A 23636-nucleotide genomic window follows, 5' to 3' on the forward strand; every position below is an offset into this window, starting at 1 on the left:
TGTGGGGGAATCCTTGTATTGGTCCTGCCCATGTAGTAATTGTATGTGCTGTATTTGTGAGGAAAGCCCCCCTGTACTTTTGGGAACTTTACAGTGTTTCAGTGACTGTGCAAGCTGCTGTCCATGATATGCACGTCTGGCCTGGTGCCGTACCTGTTCGGTGTGTGATAATAGCTTGCAGTGCTGCTGTCCATGATATGCACGTCTGGCCTGGTGCCGTACCTGTTCGGTGTGTGATAATAGCTTGCAGTGCTGCTGTCCATGATATGCACGTCTGGCCTGGCGCCGTACCTGTTCGGTTGTGATAATAGCTTGCAGTGCTGCTGTCCATGATATGCACGTCTGGCCTGATGCCGTACCTGTTCGGTGTGTGATAATAGCTTGCAGTGCTGCTGTCCATGATATGCACGTCTGGCCTGGTGCCGTACCTGTTCGGTTGTGATAATAGCTTGCAGTGCTGCTGTCCATGATATACACGTCTGGCCTGGTGCCGTACCTGTTCGGTGTGTGATAATAGCTTGCAGTGCTGCTGTCCATGATATACACGTCTGGGCTGGTGCCGTACCTGTTCGGTGTGTGATAATAGCTTGCAGTGCTGCTGTCCATGATATACATGTCTGGCCTGATGCCGTACGTGTTCGGTGTGTGATAATAGCTTGATAGCTTGCAGTGCTGCTGTCCATGATATGCATGTCTGGGCTGGTGCCGTACCTGTTCGGTGTGTGATAATAGCTTGCAGTGCTGCTGTCCATGATATACATGTCTGGCCTGGTGCCGTACCTGTTCGGTGTGTGATAATAGCTTGCAGTGCTGCTGTCCATGATATACATGTCTGGGCTGGTGCCGTACCTGTTCGGTGTGTGATAATAGCTTGCAGTGCTGCTGTCCATGATATGCACGTCTGGGCTGGTGCCGTACCTGTTCGGTGTGTGATAATAGCTTGCAGTGCTGCTGTCCATGATATGCACGTCTGGCCTGGTGCCCTACCTGTTCGGTTGTGATAATAGCTTGCAGTGCTGCTGTCCATGATATGCACGTCTGGCCTGATGCCGTACCTGTTCGGTGTGTGATAATAGCTTGCAGTGCTGCTGTCCATGATATGCACGTCTGGCCTGGTGCCGTACCTGTTCGGTGTGTGATAATAGCTTGCAGTGCTGCTGTCCATGATATACATGTCTGGCCTGATGCCGTACGTGTTCGGTGTGTGATAATAGCTTGCAGTGCTGCTGTCCATGATATACATGTCTGGGCTGGTGCCGTACCTGTTCGGTGTGTGATAATAGCTTGCAGTGCTGCTGTCCATGATATACATGTCTGGCCTGATGCCGTACGTGTTCGGTGTGTGATAATAGCTTGCAGTGCTGCTGTCCATGATATACATGTCTGGCCTGATGCCGTACGTGTTCGGTGTGTGATAATAGCTTGATAGCTTGCAGTGCTGCTGTCCATGATATGCATGTCTGGGCTGGTGCCGTACCTGTTCGGTGTGTGATAATAGCTTGCAGTGCTGCTGTCCATGATATACATGTCTGGCCTGGTGCCGTACCTGTTCGGTGTGTGATAATAGCTTGCAGTGCTGCTGTCCATGACATACATGTCTGGGCTGGTGCCGTACCTGTTCGGTGTGTGATAATAGCTTGCAGTGCTGCTGTCCATGATATACATGTCTGGCCTGATGCCGTACGTGTTCGGTGTGTGATAATAGCTTGCAGTGCTGCTGTCCATGATATACATGTCTGGGCTGGTGCCGTACCTGTTCGGTGTGTGATAATAGCTTGCAGTGCTGCTGTCCATGATATACACGTCTGGGCTGGTGCCGTACCTGTTCGGTGTGTGATAATAGCTTGCAGTGCTGCTGTCCATGATATACATGTCTGGCCTGATGCCGTACGTGTTCGGTGTGTGATAATAGCTTGATAGCTTGCAGTGCTGCTGTCCATGATATGCATGTCTGGGCTGGTGCCGTACCTGTTCGGTGTGTGATAATAGCTTGCAGTGCTGCTGTCCATGATATACATGTCTGGCCTGGTGCCGTACCTGTTCGGTGTGTGATAATAGCTTGCAGTGCTGCTGTCCATGATATACATGTCTGGCCTGATGCCGTACGTGTTCGGTGTGTGATAATAGCTTGCAGTGCTGCTGTCCATGATATACATGTCTGGCCTGATGCCGTACCTGTTCGGTGTGTGATAATAGCTTGCAGTGCTGCTGTCCATGATATACATGTCTGGCGGGCATCGAAGCTTTCAATTCTTCTTTCTGTGCTGAGTTTGTGCTTTCTGGGTGGGTCACTTGCTCTGATGTTACCCAGATTGTACTTTTCCTGTATGAATTTATGTTGCACGTGCTGTGTTTTCTGCATGGGAGTAAAGTTTGCTGTGTGTCTGCCAGTGTGGAGCCTGTTACGTGAGTTAAGGAGGCATCGGCAAGGCGCACATTCACAAATACAATCCATGACGACAAATTACACTGAGTAGTACCTGGGGGAACTCATTTTGGGCACAGTTTGTAAGAAATGCACCTTTTAGGCACCTTTTAGAGAACATTGGGCCAGTAAAAGTGGTTACAGCTGCCAGCAGCACAGCCCCTATTCAGAAAACCCACTGGAAGCAGAGCTTCCACCCGACCTCCACTCCATCTCGTTGTGGTCCTTTGGATAGCAGATCCACCTTCCCATTCTTACATCTTGCAGTAATGGCGGCCCATTGGCAGCAATCATCCTAGTGGACAAACCTAGCTGCAGGGCCAGATGGTGCGTTGGGTAGCGTTGCCCCTCCCCTGAGCTGGCAGGGGCCGTCCCACCATTGCCCATGCTCCTCCCAGGCATCCGAGATGCCAAGGGAATTCCTTCTGTTCAGCCAGGAATGCATAACCTATCAATGTGCATTCTTTGCCATCTCTGGTGTGTGGAAGGAGGATGGAGGGGGGATACCACCATCGCCAAGCTAACTGGGGTGATAGTAAAGCTAACACAAGCCACCAACATCCTCTGCCTTTCGTTGACTTGTCATGTTTAGGTAGAATGGATGAGGGTGGCGGCAGAGCAAAGAAACTGCAAGCAAAGCCAGTAGTAGCGCCACATCAGAACCGTGTGGATAAGCCATCTGGGGTAGTGGAAGGAAGCAGAAGCCCCCCCTTCCAACCATCTATAAAGATGCCGCATAGTGACCGACATGCCCTAGTGAACTGGCTCACACAGGCATGGCTGTTTCTGTGTGTGTGAGTGAGTGGTTGTGTTTGGTCTGTTTGTGTGAGTGTGTGTGTTTATGTGTGTGTCTGTCTGCTTGTGTGTATGCAGGGCAAAAGTGTGGGGATGACTGATGGTCATTTTCTCGAATTGTCACTAACATAGATTTCCCTTAATCCCGCCTGATATTTCGATTTGTAATCCTGCCTAATCTGGTCATTGGTTCTAATCCTGCCTGAGTGTTTTTGGATTGTGTGCATCTAAAAGGGTGGGGTTTGACCTTGCTATGATAAGACGGTCTAAAACAAGATGGCGGAATGGCAGCTTGTGAATGTGGGCCACGGAACACGCATTTAGTTAGGTGAGGACACATTTGCAGGGAGGGATTACTGTAGTCGGGACACACGGGGCTGGAAGTGGAGGGGTAGGCAAAATGAAGTTTCGTCTAGGGTGGCAAAAATCTGCTTCTTGTTTTTTTCACGAATCACACCCATGTCCCCTATGACTAAAGCTGGTGTTACTGTTTGTGGTTTATTTTGGTGTGCATGTCCTCTCTGAACCGTTGTGTAACTATGGAAGAAAACAATTATGCCTGTAAGCGAGCCTGAAAGATCCAGTCTGCCCCAGTAAAGGACAAGTGTTTTTCTTTCAGCCAAGCATACCAAGCAGTATTCTGCCATCTCATTGGCAGCTTGATACAGCAATTCTTCGAAAAGCCAGAACATTTGCCTAGAATCTGATATAAAGTGCAGTACGCCCCGCCCACTGAGACGTGGCCTGACCAAGTTCATGTGACTCTACTCAGAAATGCAGAACAACCGCATATCTTTTAGCGAACACCGGTCGTTCTTTCGCGAACATTTGTGTACACACAACTTCCGGTTAGGTCTTGATGTGGTGGCGACAACTCATAATAAAGGACCACAAGGAGTAGACAGGTGAATGACGATGGCAAACGTTTTCTGTACACTGTGGGCCTAGCAAAGAAACTGGAAACTGGATGCACAGGTATATCAACCTCTGAGGGACAGGTAGGCAATGCACACCCCCTAAACCAGTTAAATCTCAGAAGTAGGTGAAGGTCAATGCATATTGAGGGCCTCAGTTCGCAGCTCAGTCTGCTGGTAATTGAGAATGTTGCCATCTGCGGCCAGATTACAGAAACTTTGCACCGGTGCAAGTGCAAAGTTGCATGGTATTAGCACTAGGGCAACATTTGCCCTATTTCTAAAATCACCGGGACATATTGGAAAACCGTAGCACCATGACAAGCCCAGTTTGGCATCTTATAAGCACCAATGTCAAAAATTGCCTTAGTGCAAAAAAGATACATTTCACTGCATGTTTACACAAGGGCAAAGTTTGCCCTAGTGGTAATACAGACTGGTATTAGCACCAGGCCAAACTTCGCCGTGGTGCACAAATGCATCCAAAATGTATCTTTTTTGCAGCATGGCAATTTTTTCCTTGCTGCTTATACCATGCCAAACTGGGCTTCTTATGGTGCTAGGGTTTTCTAATATGTCCTAGTGTTATAAGTGTGCCCGTCCTGTAACATCGGTGCCGTTAAACCTTTTACTACACCGGCACACTACTTTAGTAGACCGGCAAACACTTTATTGAGAGGGCCTGCTTGCCGGAGTTGCTGTGCCCGGCAGGTCTGACCCAGCCGGGCAAAGCGGCCACGGTAGGCAGACTTTCAAGGAAGCACCGGCACCTATGGGACTCTATGGGAATGGGGAACAATGTTTTATCGGCACCTGGCTTCCCGGACCGCCAGGGTTGTAATGCCCCGGTGTTTTCCGCAAGCCAGCTGCCGGTAAAATGTACAAGTCCAGCGACAACCTGCCGGTTTTACCAGTACGATTAGCGCCAGACTTGTAATGAGGCCCAGTGTGTGTGTGTGATAACATCATAGGAATACAGAATAACAGGGCATATGTGCTAATGCGCGCCCTGCAGGATGGTTTTGGGCCTCATTATGAGTTTGGTGGCATCTGGGTGGTAAATCCACCCAGATACCACCAAAGTGAATTACTGTTATCGCCACTTGGCGATAACAGCCGGATTACAGCCGGATTACAAGTGGCAGTGGTGGTGTGAATACCCCCTTTTTTTAGTCCATAGGACTCAATGGGGCATTTTTGCTGGAATTACTGCCGCAGTAATTCTGCCGATTTTGCCAATTTCTTCGGCAGAGAGTTGGAGGATTTACCTCCAGCATGATGCTGTAGGTCAATCCTCTACTCCAGGGCCATACTCGTAATATGGTAGAGCGGGAATATATGCGGTAATTCCGTTACTGCCAATTTTTTCCCGATCTAACCTACTTGTAATGAAGCCCATACGTCTTGGCCCTGCGAACCACATACCGTTGACTGAATCGGTGAAGCAAGGCTAAGCTCCTGGAGATAGTCCAAATAAGGGAATGGTCAGGAGGGAGCCTGCTGGTCTTGCGACTACGGTCCCGGGAAGCTGTACATTTTTGATGTCTCTCTTGTCCTAGTTTAAAAAAATAAAAAACCAGGGGACGAACATGGTGAACCCCCAAGTCAACATTTTGAACTCTTTAATCGGATCTATGTGCTCACTGCGCAGAAGTGTGCCGCTGATTGCCCTCTATCCCTGTGGTGTCAGTTCCCACCCACTTGCGTGGGACCGCGCTGGCGCTGCAGTGTCCTTTTCATTTCTTCATTTAAAAACAAAAAAAATCTTTGTTGTCCCCTGCTCTCTATCTAATGAAAGCAGGGGACACTCCCGCAACCCCCGACCACCATTACCCCGATCAAGAGGAGCGGGGGACCCCCCGCAACCTCCACCCCCCTTGGTCAGGGTAATGGGGTCAGGATTTCGGTACCACGCAAAAGCGCATTTTTAGTAGTGGGCAAGATGATAAAGTCGCAGTGATGGTACAATACCCCTTAACCATTTCAGAGCCAGGTTTAAATCGGCTCCAAAGTTATTTTGTCACTGTATACAGACACTACTAAGCATACTGCATTGTCTTGTTATTTATGCTCCTTATATTGGTTAAGTCAGTTTACAGGCCCTGCCTGTAAATAAATCATGTCAATTAGTATTTCACCATGTTTTTAATATCCACATTTTTTTTCACACAGGCTTGTTTCAGAGTTCACTCAGAGGGGCTCATTATAAGACTGGTGGTGTATGTTAAAAGTGGCGTTAACGGTGTAACCGCCACTTTTACCGTTCTGCCAAATTAGGAGGCAACAGTATTACCACTCAGGAAGGGTACATAAGGCCCACACGTTCCCCAAACACACTTTCCAACACCCTCATGATGCCACTGGCTTCTGTGCACGTTGACATGCACCTGCTCCAGCTCTGCACTGAGCTCCAGAGGCTGGAAGAGCAGGACGCAGAGGAGAGGAAAAGGCGGAAGGGGGAGTAGGAGACGCCATGCAAGGCGATCGCTGATTCCCCCTCGTCAGGTCCTCACCCTGGACCTTGACAGACAACTTGCTAACCACCCTGTACTGGCTGAACAGGGAGATCATTGCTGAGCCTCTCACCCTGATCCAGGACAGCATAGAGAAAAGGATCAACATCAGGGCAGTCTTACCCCCGCTACAGATGCTTGCATTGGTCCTGCATTTCCTGGCAACTGGCACCTTCAAGCACACTGTGGGCATGCTGCACAGCATGTCCCAGCCCAAATTTTCCAATGTGCCCGTGTAGGTGCTGGAAGCAGTCCTATGCCATGTCTCCCAGCACATCTCTTTGTACACCACCTTGGCACAGGAGAATGCCATGAAGGCACGTTTTTTTGCAGCAGCCCACATGCCCAACCTCATTGCTGCTTGGACTGCACCCATTTGGAGTTGGTGGCACCCCAGGGATCTGAAGAGGTATACCGCAACCAGAAGCAGTACCACTCCCTTAATGTCCAGGTCACCTGTGATTCTGGCCTCCTCAATACACACTGCTGTGCCCGCTTCCCTGGTTCCACCCACAATGCCATGGTCCCACAGAACAGCACACTGCCGGGATACATGGAGAGGCACAAAGGGAATGGAAGTGGATATTGGGTGAGTACAAGTGCCAATCCACAGACTATTCTCACAGCACAATTGAAATGCCATGTGAGGGGGGGTTTACCTCAACTGAAGAATGCACGCTGTGTCAAGTTCCTGTACATTCATGATCTGCCCTCACATCCCACACACAACAGACTACAACCCACAGGACTAGGACATGCATGACAATGTTGCAGTAAATGGCCAATGCATATTCGCCAAACAGGCTAGCAAACCACACATTGGACCACAGGTACCGCAATGCAACATTACACATCTCTATACATGGAACGACACACTTCAACACTGCCACTAATGAATGCGATACTGGCGGATATAATGCCATGCACTCAGGTGACCGTTGATGTGAATCCATCATGGAATAGATGCAGACAACCTGCACAAGTACAACTAAACACCCATCAAGGCACATGCATGGGAGCAAAAGACAGGCCCAATACAGGCGCCATGGCATGCTGCCCTGTCAATCACTGACCCTGAAAGTGACGAGTGCTGGCTGTGTGCATGATGTTCGACGACAGAGTAAATGTACCCCCTGAGTGAAATACTCCATATGCAAGTACTTGTATGGTAATCATGTTGTGTGACAATACTTGTGAAATGCATGCACAGAATGTCTATCAACATGCTGTTGTAATGGGAAACACATCCACAATGCTCTGTGACCGACACCTATAACCTTTGCCCTTGCAGGTGAATCTGGATACGTCCAGCTAACATGGCTGATGACACCAGTGCAGAATCCACAGACGCCACAGGAGGTGGCCTACAATGGGGCACGCATCCAGACCAAGCTCAACACTGATTGGACCTTTGGCCTATTGAAGGCTTGTTTCCAGTGCCTACACTGGTTTGGAGGGGCCCTAATTTACAGGCCAGAGAAGGTAGGACACATTGTTTTTATCTGTGCCATGCTGTGCAACGTTTGCATCAGGCAGAATGTTCCCCTTCCCAATGATGAGGATATGCCACCCCCAGAAGACGAGGCCTCACTACCTGTGGATGCTGTGTTGCTATGCAGTGAGTGCAAAGAGGGTAGGGAAGGACGTCTGGTTCGACAAGAAACAATTGACAATTACTTTTGATGACAATTGAGATGTACTTGCTACGCACCTCTGTATATAGTCACATTATTAATTAAACAATGGCACACAATAAGGAATGTCCTAGCATTGCTTTAAGTGAACAAAAATTTAATATTTTATTTATTTATTTATTTATTTATTTATTAAGTTGTTTTTCAGTTCATAAAACTTTACAACTTTTATATTCATACATACTATCTTAAATTAGTTAATTGCTGAGAAAGTAGAAAAGATAAATACTCGATCATTAATTCGATCATTCATATTATAAAACGGTTAACCATACAGTACTTAAAAACTGCTGAACATTTCCTTAGACCATTGTTACATATCCATAACAGATTTTTGTTAAAAGCTATAATTATTTTCTAGGCAGAATTGTTTTCCATAATCTATATAAAGCGATATGAACAGCCTCTGATTGCACATTCAGGCACCATCTCCAGAATTCCTCTGATTGTACATAGTCCATATTATGAACAAAGCAAACATAATACATCATATAATGATTTTGTCTTTCAGGACAGGAGGTTAATACATGCCTAACAGTTTCTAATTCATCGACGTTCTGGCACATACAGCAATATCTATCTTTTTCCATGATCTTCCATTGATGACCAAAGGTAGATTTCACCGGGAGTTGGTTAGTTCGCATTAATAGTCTGAAATTCCGAACCAGCGGGTCTGGACATCGTATTAAATATCTTTGAGGTTTATAGAATGTATGAACAATCCATTCTATATATTTAAAATTTTTCAATTCATACATACAAATAAAATTAATCTCCCAATCAATTCTCTTTGCTTTAGATTTAAACGCTTTGATTACAGGGAAGAAACCACACTGGTTCATTTTTGCCTCCCACTGCAGTTTATGAAAGTATTCGCTACAGCTAGTCATATATTTACACCTATGTGTAGAGATGTCAATTTTAACAGCATTTGTACTGATGATTTGTAACAATTCACTCTCTGGGTGACACACTGCTTTCAAATTAAGTAAACCATGTTGTTGCCTTACAATGGATCTTAAAGAGTGCAAGTTCCACCCTAACATATTGACTAGGGCACGAACGAGGCACCCCCAGAATGGTGCGCCAAAGTAGACCTTCAATCCTATCTAGAAAAGAAAGGTCGGTAATAGTGATGGCCTCTAAACCATACACCATAACCGGTGTACACCATTGCTGATATAATGTTAATATGCCTTTCAGTGAATACCCTGCATATTCTTTAACAAACTTGTGCACCATCATAGTAATTTGTTTGGCCCTTTTGATTTTGTTCTCAATTAAGTATCTATATCCAATTTTACAGTTAAAGAGGACACCCAGGTATTTATACACATCAGTGTATTCAACATTACCCCAAGACACTTCCATTTTTACTCTATTAACTTTCTTACAGGTAAACAACATAGCCTGCGTTTTTTGCAGATTAATTGTCAGGTTGTGTTCTTTCGCAAAATAGCCACGTTCTTCTAACATCGCCTTCATACCAACAATAGAGTTATCAGACATCACCAAATCATCTGCATATAGCATGGCAGATATCGTTTTTTTAAATTTTGCAGGGCAGTTGGCTTTAGCGACAAGTCGTCTAATGAGGTCAGCTATATAAAGATTGAATAGGAGGGCAGCCAGCAAACAGCCTTGTTTGACTCCTCTATTCACACTAATCGGCTCTGTCAAGCTGCCCTCATTGTCTTGGCAAATTTGGACACTGTTGTTTTCGTGTAGGTTAAGCAGAATGTCAACGAGCCAACTGGGGCATGCAAGTTTCGTCAAAATTTCCCACAATTTGGCTCAATCAACACTGTCAAATGCTGACCTTAAGTCAACAAAGGTGACACAAACAGAATTGCCTTTACTGGATTTCGCTTTAGTAGTTATGGCATCCAGGAGACGGATGTTATAGGTTGTACTAGTCAAACCCCAGTTTGAAGAGGATGCAACAGATGGTTAGTTTGAGCCCAGTCATTAAAGCAATGGTTTGGTCAAAAATGTTTATTGTCCCTACGGGCCGGCCATGTGTTTTTAAGCCTAAGTCGCTCGATTTTAGAAAAATTTCCTATGGACCTTACCCGAGTTTTTTCATCCATTAAACGCACGCGAAAACAGGCACCAGGGAGCTGCCATTTTGTGATAATCCTATCACTTGCCCCATCACCCTGGCTGACCTGCTTTTGCGGCACTAAATCATATCCCCCACCTCTGAGCCTGTCATCTGCAGACGTGTACCGCCCATTTCACAATGCCAAAGCATCTCTTGTGTCAATAGTCGCTGCGCTTCAGCTAATGACGTGTCGCCATGGAAATGGCAAGACACCTCTTTCCTCAATAAGTATAAACAGACCGTTTCACAACACACAGCAGCAGATTTTCGATTCCATTCCTCTCTCTGTGTTACTTTGAGTATTCTGTGACTCGTTTCTGTGCTCTGGTCAGCTACCTTCGCCGCTTGCAGCCCGTGTGAACACCTGTACCATCGCTATAAATTATTTTAGTTTGTTTACCACACAATGGCTACAATAATGCCCTACATGTACGAGCCCGATTATACCGAGGAGGAACTACTGGAAAGGGAAACATGCGAAAAAACGATGGGGCTTCGGACGGCAGTTTGCAGGACGAATCAACGGATGAAGACCCTTGACCTTGTCGCATGGACGGTGTTTCCACCTGGTGCACATGCAATCGGTGTGAGCTAATGCCAACCGAGGACGAGAACTGCTGCTGCTGTGAAAACTCAGAATGCGTGGCCTAGATTTCGGAAAGGCGAGCCACGGCCGCAATGCATCTCCGAGCTGCCAGACTTCAGGGCAGCCTGCCTCACACGGTCCGTGTTGAGGATAATGATGGTGCTTATGCACGAACTTCGCGCAACTGTTCGTCCTTGTAATCCGAGTAACGAGTAAGTATACTCTGCTTGTGATGCCACTACTATTTCATGGTCGTCTCCTATATCCAAAATTACATCTACATATCATTGTAACGCATGAAAGTCGTTCAATAGTGTGCAGTGCCTAGATAGCATTTGTCTGAGCAGAATGCCATTAGTTACAAGAATTGTCATTGACAACAAACGTTTATTAAACTTATCTTGGTCATTTAAAAACAGTTTGTTTCATTCTTTTTCACAGGTGGTACAAGCTGGTGGCCTATCGTTCCTTTACATGGTGGCTTCACGGAAGGCTTGTACACCGCGTTCGAAGAGTAATACCCGCCTGTGCTGTTCGTGCCATAAGACAAACTCTCCCCAGTGACAGCGGTCAGTACAGGGGATTTTCCCTCGCTGTGCTGCAACCTGACCTGTACAATGTGTAAAGTTTTGTATTTTTGTGCCATCAAAATAAGAAACAAAATAAAACACCACATATATTTTAACAACGGTTGTTTCGATTTTTTAAATGAATCAAGCGTGTCTCCATTCAAGAGTCTTCCTGTGCCTTGTCTGCACGCCCACCGGCCCATCCATCCCACCCCCCTCTATCAAAGGCGGTTCACGCCAGTGGATGCGCGCTGCCATGGGTGGCTGTCAGGGGAGCAAACGGCCAAGGTGCCAAACAGCATGTACACTTCAAAAGGTATCCCACGCTCAGGGGCCATTGGTCACATGGCCTCCTCAGACCCAGTGTCTCCAGGCAGGCCTCGCCTGACGCTGTCTGCCCCCCTGCAATCCACATAAGTGTGTCTCCATTCAAGAGTGTTCCTGTGCCTTGTCTGCACTCCCACCGGCCATTCCATCCCACCCCCCTCTATCAAAGGCGGTTCGCGCCAGTGGATGCTTGCTGCCCTGGGGGGCTGTCTGGGGCGCAAACGGCCAAGGTGCCAAACAGCATTTACACTTCAAAAGGTATCCCACGCCCAGGGGCCATTGGTCACATGGCCTCCTCAGACCCCGTGTCTCCAGGCATGGCAGGCCTCGTCTGATGATGGCCGCCCCCGTGCAATCCACATAAGTGTGTCTCCATTCAAGAGTGCTCCTGTGCCTTGTCTGCACGCCCACCGGCCCATCCATCCCACCCCCCTCTATGAAAGGCGGTTCGCGCCAGTGGATGCGCGCTGCCATGGGGGGCTGTCAGGGGTGAGAACGGCCAAGGTGCCAAACACCATGTAGACTTCAAAAGATATCCCACGCCCAGGGGCCATTGGTCACATGGCCTCCTCAGACCCCGTGTCTCCAGGAAGGCCTCGCCTGACGCTGGCCACCCCCCTGCAATCCACATAAGTGTATCTCCATTCAAGAGTGTTCCTGTGCCTTGTCTGCACGCCCACCGGCCCATCCATCCACCCCCCTCCCCATCAAAGGCAGTTCGCACCAGGGGATGAGCGCTGCCATGGTGTGCTGTCAGGGGCGCGAACGGCCAAGGTGCATAACAGCGTGTACACTTAAAAAGGTATCCCACGCCCAGGGGCCATTGGTCACATGGCCTCCTCAGACCCCGTGTCTCCAGGCAGGCCTCTCCTGAAGCAGGCCGCCCCCCTGCAATCCACATAAGTGTGTCTCCATTCAAGAGTCTTCCTCTGCCTTGTTGCACGCCCACCGGCCATCCATCCCACCCCCCTCTATCAAAGGCGGTTCGCACCAGTGGAGGCGTGCTGCTATGGGGGGCTGTCAGGGGCGCGAACGGCCAAGGTGCCAAACACCATGTACACTTCAAAAGGTATCCCAAGCCCAGGGGCCATTGCACACATGGCCTCCTCAGACCCCGTGTTTCCAGCCAGGTCCCCCCCCTCTCACGCTGGCCAGCCCCCAGCAAACCACATAATACCACGACATACACACTTCATTCATTCACAAACACACCCCTGTTTCTAATACTTTATAAACCACTTGATATGTCTCATGAGAACATCTTTGTGCTTTGCAAGTCAACTCCTGAATGTGCTACCTGAGAACCACTGAGATCTATGCTAATCTGCTTGTCGTCGTGCTATCCGTGAACTTCTGTGACCGCTTCGAGCAAACTCGTCAGTGTGCTACACATGGCCATCTACCTGTTCTCCTGCAACATACTGCTCGGCTTGCTGAATCCAACTGCTTGTTGGTCAAGGTAAGGCCATGAATCCTAGTCATATTTCGTTGATTTTTAAATTTCTATCTATTTGCGAGTAGAGTACTCAATAGTGCTATGTTCATTGGTCTCATTGCTATTGACTTGAGTTTCAATTGTTATGCTATCAACAGATCTATTTATTTTCATCTGTGTCAATTGTCATCGAATTCCATCCTTCGGGGGTCCAGTCTATAATGTAAGCATGTTTCCTTCTCGTGCAAGACTGAACATCCAAGGGACGAGTCACATGTTCAGAGTTTAGTCACATCATTTATAAATTTCTGCAATTTATGCAAATACTAAGCCGCACATGATGAACTGGTATAGTTCCGGCGACCAAAACAAACCTTGCATTGAACATTGTATGCTTCATTTACTTTTGTATCACATTATTATTCATCAAGATTGTATAATAATGTCGATATTTACTTTTCAGAATTTTCAACAATGCCTGCCTGTTCGATTAGCGGTTGCCCTTCGAAGACCCATGCTAAATCTGAAGGCACTACAATGCATGTATTCCCGAAAACTGTTGATCGAATAAGAGAATGGGTCAGACATTGTGATATCCACTGGTTGAGCTGGAAAGTAGAGTCCAACAAGTCTTAGAGGACAAGAGGGGTGATCGATACCGCATCTGCAGCTGGCACTTTTCCTCGAACATGTACGCCACATCTTGGGTAACAAAGAAGAATAAACGGCGAACAACACGAAAATTGCTCGCAAACGCTATTCCCACTCTATTCATCCACATTCCGCCACTGGTGAGTGAAGTGTCAGGATTCAGCTTTAGGCCTTGCGGTAGTGTGTAGGTAGCCGAATGGATTAATTGACATTTTAGGTGTTGTGTCCCTTGTAATACCTTCGACATTGATATGAGTGTATAGCTTTTTGAATAATTACATTTATCAATATATTCTTTTTCGATTTCATAACCCACAAACGAAATCTATATATGGGCACAGGGAACTGTGCTATATTGCGCATTTTCAATAGCATTACTCTCAAGTATTCTGTCTCCTTACATGGCAATTTTTAATATTGGCATTTCATTATCAATCAATTATTTACCTTTACAACTGCTTGACTATCCCTTGAATCTGAAGCAAGAACATTCAACATCCATGACGTGCTCGCAGTTATCAACCACTTCTAGCGCGTATCAGGTAATCTTACTTGGCTATTCCGCTACAGACTTGTTTTATGCATGTCAAGTAATAGTTTTTATGTATCGTGTAATTATTTTACCGAATGTTTGGTTAGTGCTTTCCAATTGATATACACCTTAGTTATCATCCACTGGTGTTTGTTTTCAGTTATAATTAGTGTTATCCATACTAATGCAAGTACTGTCTTTCAGGGAGATGCTGAAGCGTCCACCACATTGACAACAGCCCTAGATGTTCTTCAGCAGCACGAGGTATGGATACTGACAGCTCCATGGAACTAGATCATCAGAGCTGGAATACTTGTCGTTTGATTGTTCTACACAATGTTTCATTCATGGTTAGCCATTGATATGTACCTGTGCGGTCGACCCCAAGTCTGTGTTATGTTTTCAATATTGTAATCCTTACTAATGCAAGTACTATGTTTCAGGCAATTGATGGAGCGTCAACCCCTGCACTTGATGCAGAGCCTGACATTCAAGTAATTCCACGGGAAGTGGAAGTGGGACCTTAGTCGTATATGAATTGGCGCAACAGCTTTCGGAAGTGTGCACTACATTTACAGCATCCCTAGATATTCTTTGGCAGCACGAGGTATGGATACTGACAGCTCCATCGAGCGTGATCATATAATGTGATTCCATTTTCTATACTTTCTTCCCTATTAACGCAAGTACTGTGTTTCAGGGAGACGACGGAGCTTCCTCTACAATCACAATATCCCTTGTAGGTGATGCAGATGTAAAGAAATCAGAGAAATAAGTCGATGAAATCTGATCTTATTTAGATATTCCTTGATTCTTTTAGACAATGCATCATTTGTGGTTATCTCTTTATATGTACCTGTGCCGTCGACCCCAAGTGTGTGTTATGTTTTCAATATTGAAAACCATACTAATGCAAGTACTGTGTTTCAGGGAGTTGCTGATGCCTCATATCCAATACAATCATTCATGGCAGTCCATGCGGAGCCAGAGGTATGGATACTGACAGTTCCATCGAACTAGATAATCAGTGCTCGAATACTTGTCGTTTGATTGTTCCACACAATGTTTAATTTGTGTTTAGCTATTGAGATGTACCTATGTGTTCGTCCTCACGTGTGTTTTATGTTTTCAATATTGTGATTCATAGTAATGAAAGTACTATGTTTCAGGGAGTCGATGGAGCGTCATTCCGTGCTGTCTATGCGGATACAGAAAATATAGTCGCTGCAGCGCAAGAGGAAGGGAAGACATGTGGAAACGAATCGGAGCAACAGCGTGCAGATGTTGAAGTTCGAGTCAAGAAAGTTGCAAAGAAAAGAAACAAAAATAAGGTTAGTTACAAACAGTTCATAATTTTAGAAATAGTTTTGTGCTGGGGACTATATTATGTTTTTTTCCTGTCAATTGTACTATACTTTATCTTGTGTTTAAACTGAACATCCCTTTTCCAATCTGTCCTCTAGTTACCCGTGGGTGTACGAACTATACATACACAGACAGTGAAGCAAATGAGAGATGTTGCTTGCCAGACCATTTACACTATGGAGGAACTATTAATTCAGATGCGGCGTGTTGAGACTCGAGATGCTTGTGTCCAATGGCCAGAACATGAATTGAATGTGTCCGGAGAATCCAGTAAAGTTTTATTGGACCATTGCTACAGTGCGACCGCACCACCACAAGAAGATGATACTGAATGTATTGAAGATAGCTCTGAAGTAGTCGCAGATCAATTCACACAATCTACAACCGCCAATAAAATGCCACCCAAAAAGCCGTCGACATTGTTGTGTTCTCCCATCAATGTTGAAGTAACAGATGTTGAAATGAAAGAGAATGAACCAGCAGCAGCATTCACCGACACATCAGAACTTGATATCAGCGATATTTCTTTCAATTGTGGTGATATGTCCTCAACGATACTGTCCGAAACAACTTTGACGCCGGATGACAGTCTAATGAAAGAGGGCAAATACATAGTATTCGACAGTTGTTTGATGGATATTATAAGTATGCTGAAATGTGGTCATTCAGTTAGAGGGAAAGTATGTGGGAAGCCATTGATTCATGTGTCAAAAACAAGGCAATACCGTCAAAATACATGCCGCCTGTAGATTAAATCATACGTTCTCATGGTCTGCACAATCGATGCTGGGGAAACTGCCATCAGGCAATCTACTGTGTGCAGCTGCCTCACTTTTTAGTGGGTCCAGTTTTAGAAAGTTAAAGTCTTTCTTTCAGTTTGTGGGACTCCATTTCATTTCTAAAACAGAGTACTACAAATTCAAACATGATTATTTATTTCCGGCCATTAGTGATGCTTGGAAAATTGAACAATTGTCTCTAGCAAGTACATTCAAAGGCAAACGATTCAGGCTAGCCGGCGATGGACAGTGCGACAGCCCTGGATTTTCTGCCAAGTACTGCACCTACCACGTTCAGGACATGGATAGTAAGAAACTTGTGAGTTCGGTGGTCGTGCAGGTGTCGCAATGTAAATCCTCAGTGGCCATGGAGAAACTAGGATTTATAAAATCATTGGAATATCTACAATCGAGGGGAATGCACATCGACCTCATAGCCACGGACAGACACAATTGCCAAGACAATGAGAGAGCAGTTCCCACATATTAAACATCAATTTGACGTATGGCATCTTGCTAAATCAATCAATAAGAAAATCTCGGCTGCAGGGAAAAAAAAAGGTTTGGAACGTATTTCACAGTGGTCCCAGTCTATCAGCAACCATCTTTGGTGGAGCTCCAAAACTTGTGAAGGGTCAGTGGAAATCCTACTTGAAAAATGGCGGTCACTGATGCACCACTGTACCAACGTTCACCGCTGGACAGAAAACCAACATTTCCACCACTGTGAACATGGCCCTTTGTCCACAGAGGAGGCACGGAAGAAGAAGTGGTTGATTCCATCTTCACCTACACACAAAGCTATTGAGAAGCTTGTTTTCGATTAAAACTCTATCAAGGGATTTGAGGGGACTGACAGAATTCTGTCACACAGGAGGTTTGGAGGTGTTCCACAATATGTGCCTAAAGTACAGGCCAAAGCGATTGCATTTCGGCATACAGGACATGAAACATAGGACTCTACTAGCGGTCTTGGCCCATAACGAGAATGTGTGCCGTGAACAATCTAGGACTACAGGAAATGTAGGGATGCCTCGCTACACTAGGGACTTTGCAAAAAGAAGTTAAAAATGGGTGGTGAAACCAGTATATGAGGAAATGGAGTTCGACTTTGTTAAAGGCCTTATTGTTACTGTACTAGAGAAGCACAGATATAGAATTTTGAGCGTTTCTGTGCACACCACTGATGCATTGCCACCGAACATTGCCACTGTGCCATGTCCACCCAAAGCAGAGCTCGTTGAGAAGTACAAATCCCGGTTTAAATGATTGTAATCTGATTGTCTTTTTGAAAATAATGTTATTGTACAGTGTGCATACAAAGTATGCTAACCCTAACCCCTCCCTTCACCATCCTGGGTGGCGAACAACATGGGTGTCATCTTTGACTTCTCTCTCTATTCACCTCATATGACCTTGTGAATATGTGTATGTATATATTTTTGTTGCTGTAACTAAGTTTCTCAATCTCATGTAAATGCTGCCCACTGTTAACCGAGGGGAGGCTTGCGTATTGCAAATAATAAAACAAACAAACAATAAATCTAACTTTCAACTGAACTCCTTGGGTACTTTATACTTTCCCTGACCTTCCCCCAAAAAGTAAATGTCTCCATAGTTATGGGTTTCTAGGGCTGCAAAGCTTGCGGACAACGAGGACAAAATTGGGGGCTTTAGAACGCGCCAAGCAAGACGTTGCAGATCAGAGAGAAGCCAGTTTGCATTTGCACATTGAGGCCTAGTACATAGATGGAGTCGAAAATTCAAGTTCTCACAGATGGCTTTACACAGGATGTTGCAAAGTAAGAATGTGTGCTCATGCAGATTGAAGGTCAGCAGCTTTGATTTTTTACTCGCGGGCTGAAGAGGCCCGCGACTCGCACTGGCAGTATAAGGTTCTATTGTTTTTTGACCTTGAGAGACAGGGACCATGCCGAAAGGACTTCATTTGAAGGAGGGGTGCAATAACGTAAGAGACGATAAGGCTGAAAATTCTGAAACTAGACCGAGTTTCATGTTAGTTCAGTATATGAAAAATCGTTGGCACAAACTCAGTGGGATTTACGGACTGCATTACACAGAGACACAATGGAAATGACAAATATAATGTAAGTAACTCTTTAGACGCTTTTATACCGGAATGAAGAATTAATGAATGAATGAATGAAGAGCAAGTAAAACATTTGTGGGATCGTCTTTCTACCGGGCACATGGGCATGCATGTGCCAATTCGACACGCATGTAGACAAACAGTCGTTTCTCAGTGGTTCAACGCTAAAAAATCATTACATTGTGTGCTTACCTCGATTTATTTCATTAGTTTTCGCATTGCTTTTAGAGCCGAACATACTCCATTGCACTATCCTCGCAAGCAAATAGTTTCAGCTTGGCCGTAATAAATAAAATGAATTATAGTAATAAAGATCAGCTGGTGAGACTAATTTCAATTTTTATGTTTTCTAAACAGGTACATCCTACCATACTGCTACTGCCACCTATTCCAGACCCCGGCCGACTGATTTTTCAATCGCCAGCTGCAGCTTCTTGTAAACAACTGCACAACGTTGACCATTTTATGGGACGATTGCCAAGGGCCCATATGCCCTTACGCAGTACTAGCGGCTAGAAGCAACATATCAACCTTTGCGGTGGCCTAGTGCCTAGTTGATGGAACAGTCTTGCGGTTCACCGTGCGTCCAAAGTGCTTCTTTTAACAAAAACCAACACCCTGTATACCATAAAGGAACAGCGCATGACTCACAATCAACTTTAGAGGATTTGCGGATCGAGAGAAAAGAAAAAAAATTCCATTCCGATTTAATATGCCAATTGCTGAATATTCTCCAAACATTTAATGTCAAATAAATGTACTTTACCAAATGTACCGTATTGCTGTTTGATTTTAAAGTACAGTTTCATATTCCGAGTTGTGGCGTGCTGTGTTGTGAGTTGATCTGTGTTGGTTTCCGGGTTCTGTGTGAAGTCGCGTAGAAGACGACTGGGCGCGTTTGCCTACGCAGCACAGTAACGTTACGGAGAGAGGCGGGGAATATGAATGTTTTGATAATGTCAGGCTCAGGGGCGGGGGATATGATTTAGTGCCGCAAAAGCAGGTCAGCCAGGGCGATGGGGCAAGTGATAGGATTATCACAAAATGGCAGCTCCCTGGTGCCTGTTTTTGCGTGCGTTTAATGGACGAAAACCCGGGTAAGGTCCATAGGAAATTTTTCTAAAATCAAGCGACTTAGGCTTAAAAACACATGTCCGACCCGTAGGGACAGTACATTTTTTGACCGAACCATTCCTTTAATGTATTCCAAGACAATTGCTGTAAACACTTTAATAGTGGAGTCTAAAATCGACAACAGGCGATAGTTCTCAGGTAGGGCTCTATTTCCCGCTTTGTACACCGGGATAAGAATGGCTTTCTTCCATGATTCCGGGATGCATCGTTCCCGACATACATTAGTAAACAACCTAAACAGCACAATGCCCCATAGAGATGGATTGTATTTCATTACTATGGTTGCAAGTCTGTTAGGACCGGGAGCGCAGGATTAATTCAGTTTAGCAATGATTGACTCTATCGTTTTAGCAGAAAATGTAAGCGGCCATGCACTACAATTGAATCTGGGGCAGATCTCATCTATTTTCTTATACATAGTTCTATTAATATAAGCATTCCACATTTTCTCTCCTATGGGATTCAAGATGCAAGCCTTATGCTCGTTTCTTAGATTGTTCAAGATTTTCCACACAGCGCTGATTTCACTCCGTTGGAGAGTATTAAACATGGTCTGCCATTTAGTGTTCAATTTGGACCATTTTCTGTGTTTACACCAATTAGTAAAACCATTTTTCTGCTTCTTTTTTTCTTTGCTGAGTTTAATGGATCCTATATTTATTTTTGTCAATTTGCACAGAGATTGGCGTTATTTACGCTTTACAACCGACAACTCCCCATCAAAGGAACGGTTAACCCTATTTCCATGTATGGTCTTAGGGGTACTCTTAACCGAACCAACAACATCCGTAATAGCTTTTATCATACTCTCAATCTCATTCCCACTAAGGGAGTCGGCATACTTGTATATTAACTCATAAAGTCCATATAGTTTAAGTGACGTTAACTTACATGTTTTTGTATTCCACTTTATATTTGTGCCTTTTTGGTTAGTGAAAATATTCCCTGTACCACTCATTATCTTAGCATCTATATCTAATTCCAATTTAGCACATAACATGGCGTGATCGCTATTTTTGTTATCTAATATTTCAAAATCACACACAATATTGAGCAATTGCGTGTTACCCCATATATAGTAAATCATGGAAAATGTCTTTCCACAAGACTATGTATATTTCCCCAGGGTATCACTGACTGTTCCCCCATTTAAGAAGCTGAAGCCCCATTCATTCATGTATCTTTTCCATACTCTCCCCTGTGCATTGGTCTTGGTGCACATTAACGTAATATTAGATGCTAAATTGTTAAACTTGGCTTTCATGTTCATAATACCGCATTGTGCATTCATGTCACCACCTATGACAATCAATTATTAGAATCAAGCAACCAACTAGTGATAAGTTCATCAATGGTATTAAAGATGGCCATAGTTTTTCTACCACCAGGTGATCATAAACATTAATGACCAACATTTTAACAACATGTGTTTTTTGTTTCGAGCTAATTACAACTGCTAATACGTTATCATTTATTTCAGAGGGCATGAGAGTTTCTGAATCAAAATCATGGCTGACTCCTGTAATAAGGCCACCAAATGGCCTTCCATTGGTACCCTTTTTTGCATGATTGTGAAATAATACATGGGTGTCTACCAGAAAGTCATTCATCAGCCAGGTCTCCTGGAGTAAAAATATTTGATGGTTTAGGATTCTATCTAGGGAGTACCCTGGCTTGATCAAATGGGCATGCCCCTAGTATTCCAAGACACAATCGTGCATACTCATAGGCAGGACTTTTTCATCATGTCCACTAGTTGTTGTAACCATTGTATCCCCATTTGACTATCAGATTCACATTGTGTGCAACAATTTTTTGTTCTTCTGGGTTCCCAGTCTTACAATTTAGATATGCATACCACCGAACTTCACCTGTGATCTCCATGTCCAAATCATAACCGAGAAAATCAAGAGATTCTCTATGGGCCCTAATCACCTTCGCTGTTGCAGGCAGTACACAGTGCACTCTAGATATTGCCCCAAACTGCCTCCTTATTGGTTCAATGAGTTCAAAATCACATGATTTAAACATTCTCAATTCTGGGAGTTTAGCAAATAGAGCCAGTAAAGAAGCTCTGTTAATTGGGTTTTTTGTTCTTTTATCTAGTTTTTCACTTATCTGCACAATTCATAGGTCAAGACCTATCTCCTCCTGATCATCGAGGGGGGCATACTTGTTCTCCACACAGACCCTCACCCTTTTACCAGCATTTTTCATTTTATCGTCAGTCTGCGTAGTGACCGAGCTAATCGATGGCCCTTCCAATTCACTTTCTGAATCAGTACATTCTTCATCCAAAGTTGTTTCTTTCTTCCTATTCGCTTTGTTATTTCGTAGTAACCAACTTGTTAGCATGCCAGATTTCATTTCTTGTCTATTTCTTTTCAGATTGTCCCATTTACGGGCACATCTCCTATTCGTTTTTAGTTCTTTAGAAGAAGTCGTTGTGGAGTTAAGAGGATGACAGGGTATTATATCATCTAATTTGATACTTTCTGTCTTCTTATTACTACCCTGTGACTTCTTACTGATATGTTCAGTTTTCTTGAACTTTTTCTTGGAGATATTCAAGACAGGTTTTTCGTCAGGGCAAGTGGGATCTACAATGGGTTCAACAATCACCACAGAATTTCTGGTTTTCTCAATTTCAATAGCATCCTGATCATCAATACCATTTACCACGTCATGATTCATCATCTTATTGTTTTTCATGAGGATGTTTAAGTATTCACTGTGAACTTGGGACTGAGAATAAATATTGTCACATAGTTTTATCAGAATTTCTAGGACAGAATTTACCAAATTAAGCTATGGAGTGGATATACGGATCGTAGGAATATTTGCATTGTTATCAGATTCATTCATTTCCCTCGCAAATCCTTCATGGTTCAGAGTATTATTTACACCCTCTTCTTCTCTGTTAGTATTAGGTTGTGTTTCAGCAACACTAGAAGGTTGAAACAGAGAGGGGGTGCTAGATAATTTATCAGTTTCTTGATGGGTATTCCGTTCTCTTTCTATGACACCAATATTAGTATCACCTGCCACATGACTCAAATTGTTATTGCCTCGCTCAGTAGAAGCCTAATTAGAGCCGCACAGGCGATAGCACAGTTCCAGCAAGGAGTTATTGTCTATAGGGCCAAAGGAAGGAACGGGCGCCACACACAAGTTACCAGTACCCGCCTTAGCATGCACTTGGGCAGTGGTTTTTTGACATCTTTCATTATTAATCACATTGTCGGGTTTAAAAAAAAGTCTGTGATTTGAATGGGGGATCTGCCAGGCAATAAGGTAGATTTCTTAGGACCTTTACCTCTCTCGCTTTTTTCTCCACAAATCGGAGAAACACTAAACTGGGATACAGTGTTGGATTTAGACATTTTTCCATAGGGTTTGTTTTTCCGAAGGTTGTAATGATTACTCCTTCGTTGTGCTTTCCCAGGCATGATAGAGACCCTATGCCACACAAAAAAGCAATGGATAGGGAAGTACACAAGTCAGTACACAGCTGAAGCTACCCCACTCAAGGAGGCAAAAAAAGCAGCAATAGTGGACAAAGGCAATTGGATGGGCTCAATGAGAGATGGTTAAGTTCAAGGATAAATCACAAAGATGAAGGCAGGGGAGGTACTCACAAGTCACAAACCTCGTCGAACACCGTCAAACACTCTGCAACTCACTCCGCTACACGCCCAGCGTG

The 23636-nt window shown here is 44.7% G+C and overlaps 1 protein-coding gene across 1 annotated transcript in view; it reads left to right on the forward strand.

The window, feature by feature from the left end:
- LOC138452669 (putative nuclease HARBI1) overlaps positions 1 to 23636 on the forward strand; it is a 546510-nt gene that overhangs the window by 85068 nt on the left and 437806 nt on the right. The window contains exon 3 of the mRNA XM_069605024.1: positions 7939 to 8129. Within this exon, the coding sequence (XP_069461125.1) occupies positions 7939 to 8129 (191 nt within the window). The remainder of the gene's footprint in view (positions 1 to 7938; positions 8130 to 23636) is intronic.

Source organism: Ambystoma mexicanum, chromosome 4p (assembly GCF_040938575.1).
Source record: "Ambystoma mexicanum isolate Mex_15411 chromosome 4p, UKY_AmexF1_1, whole genome shotgun sequence".
In the NCBI taxonomy this organism is placed as follows: Eukaryota; Metazoa; Chordata; class Amphibia; order Caudata; family Ambystomatidae; genus Ambystoma; species Ambystoma mexicanum.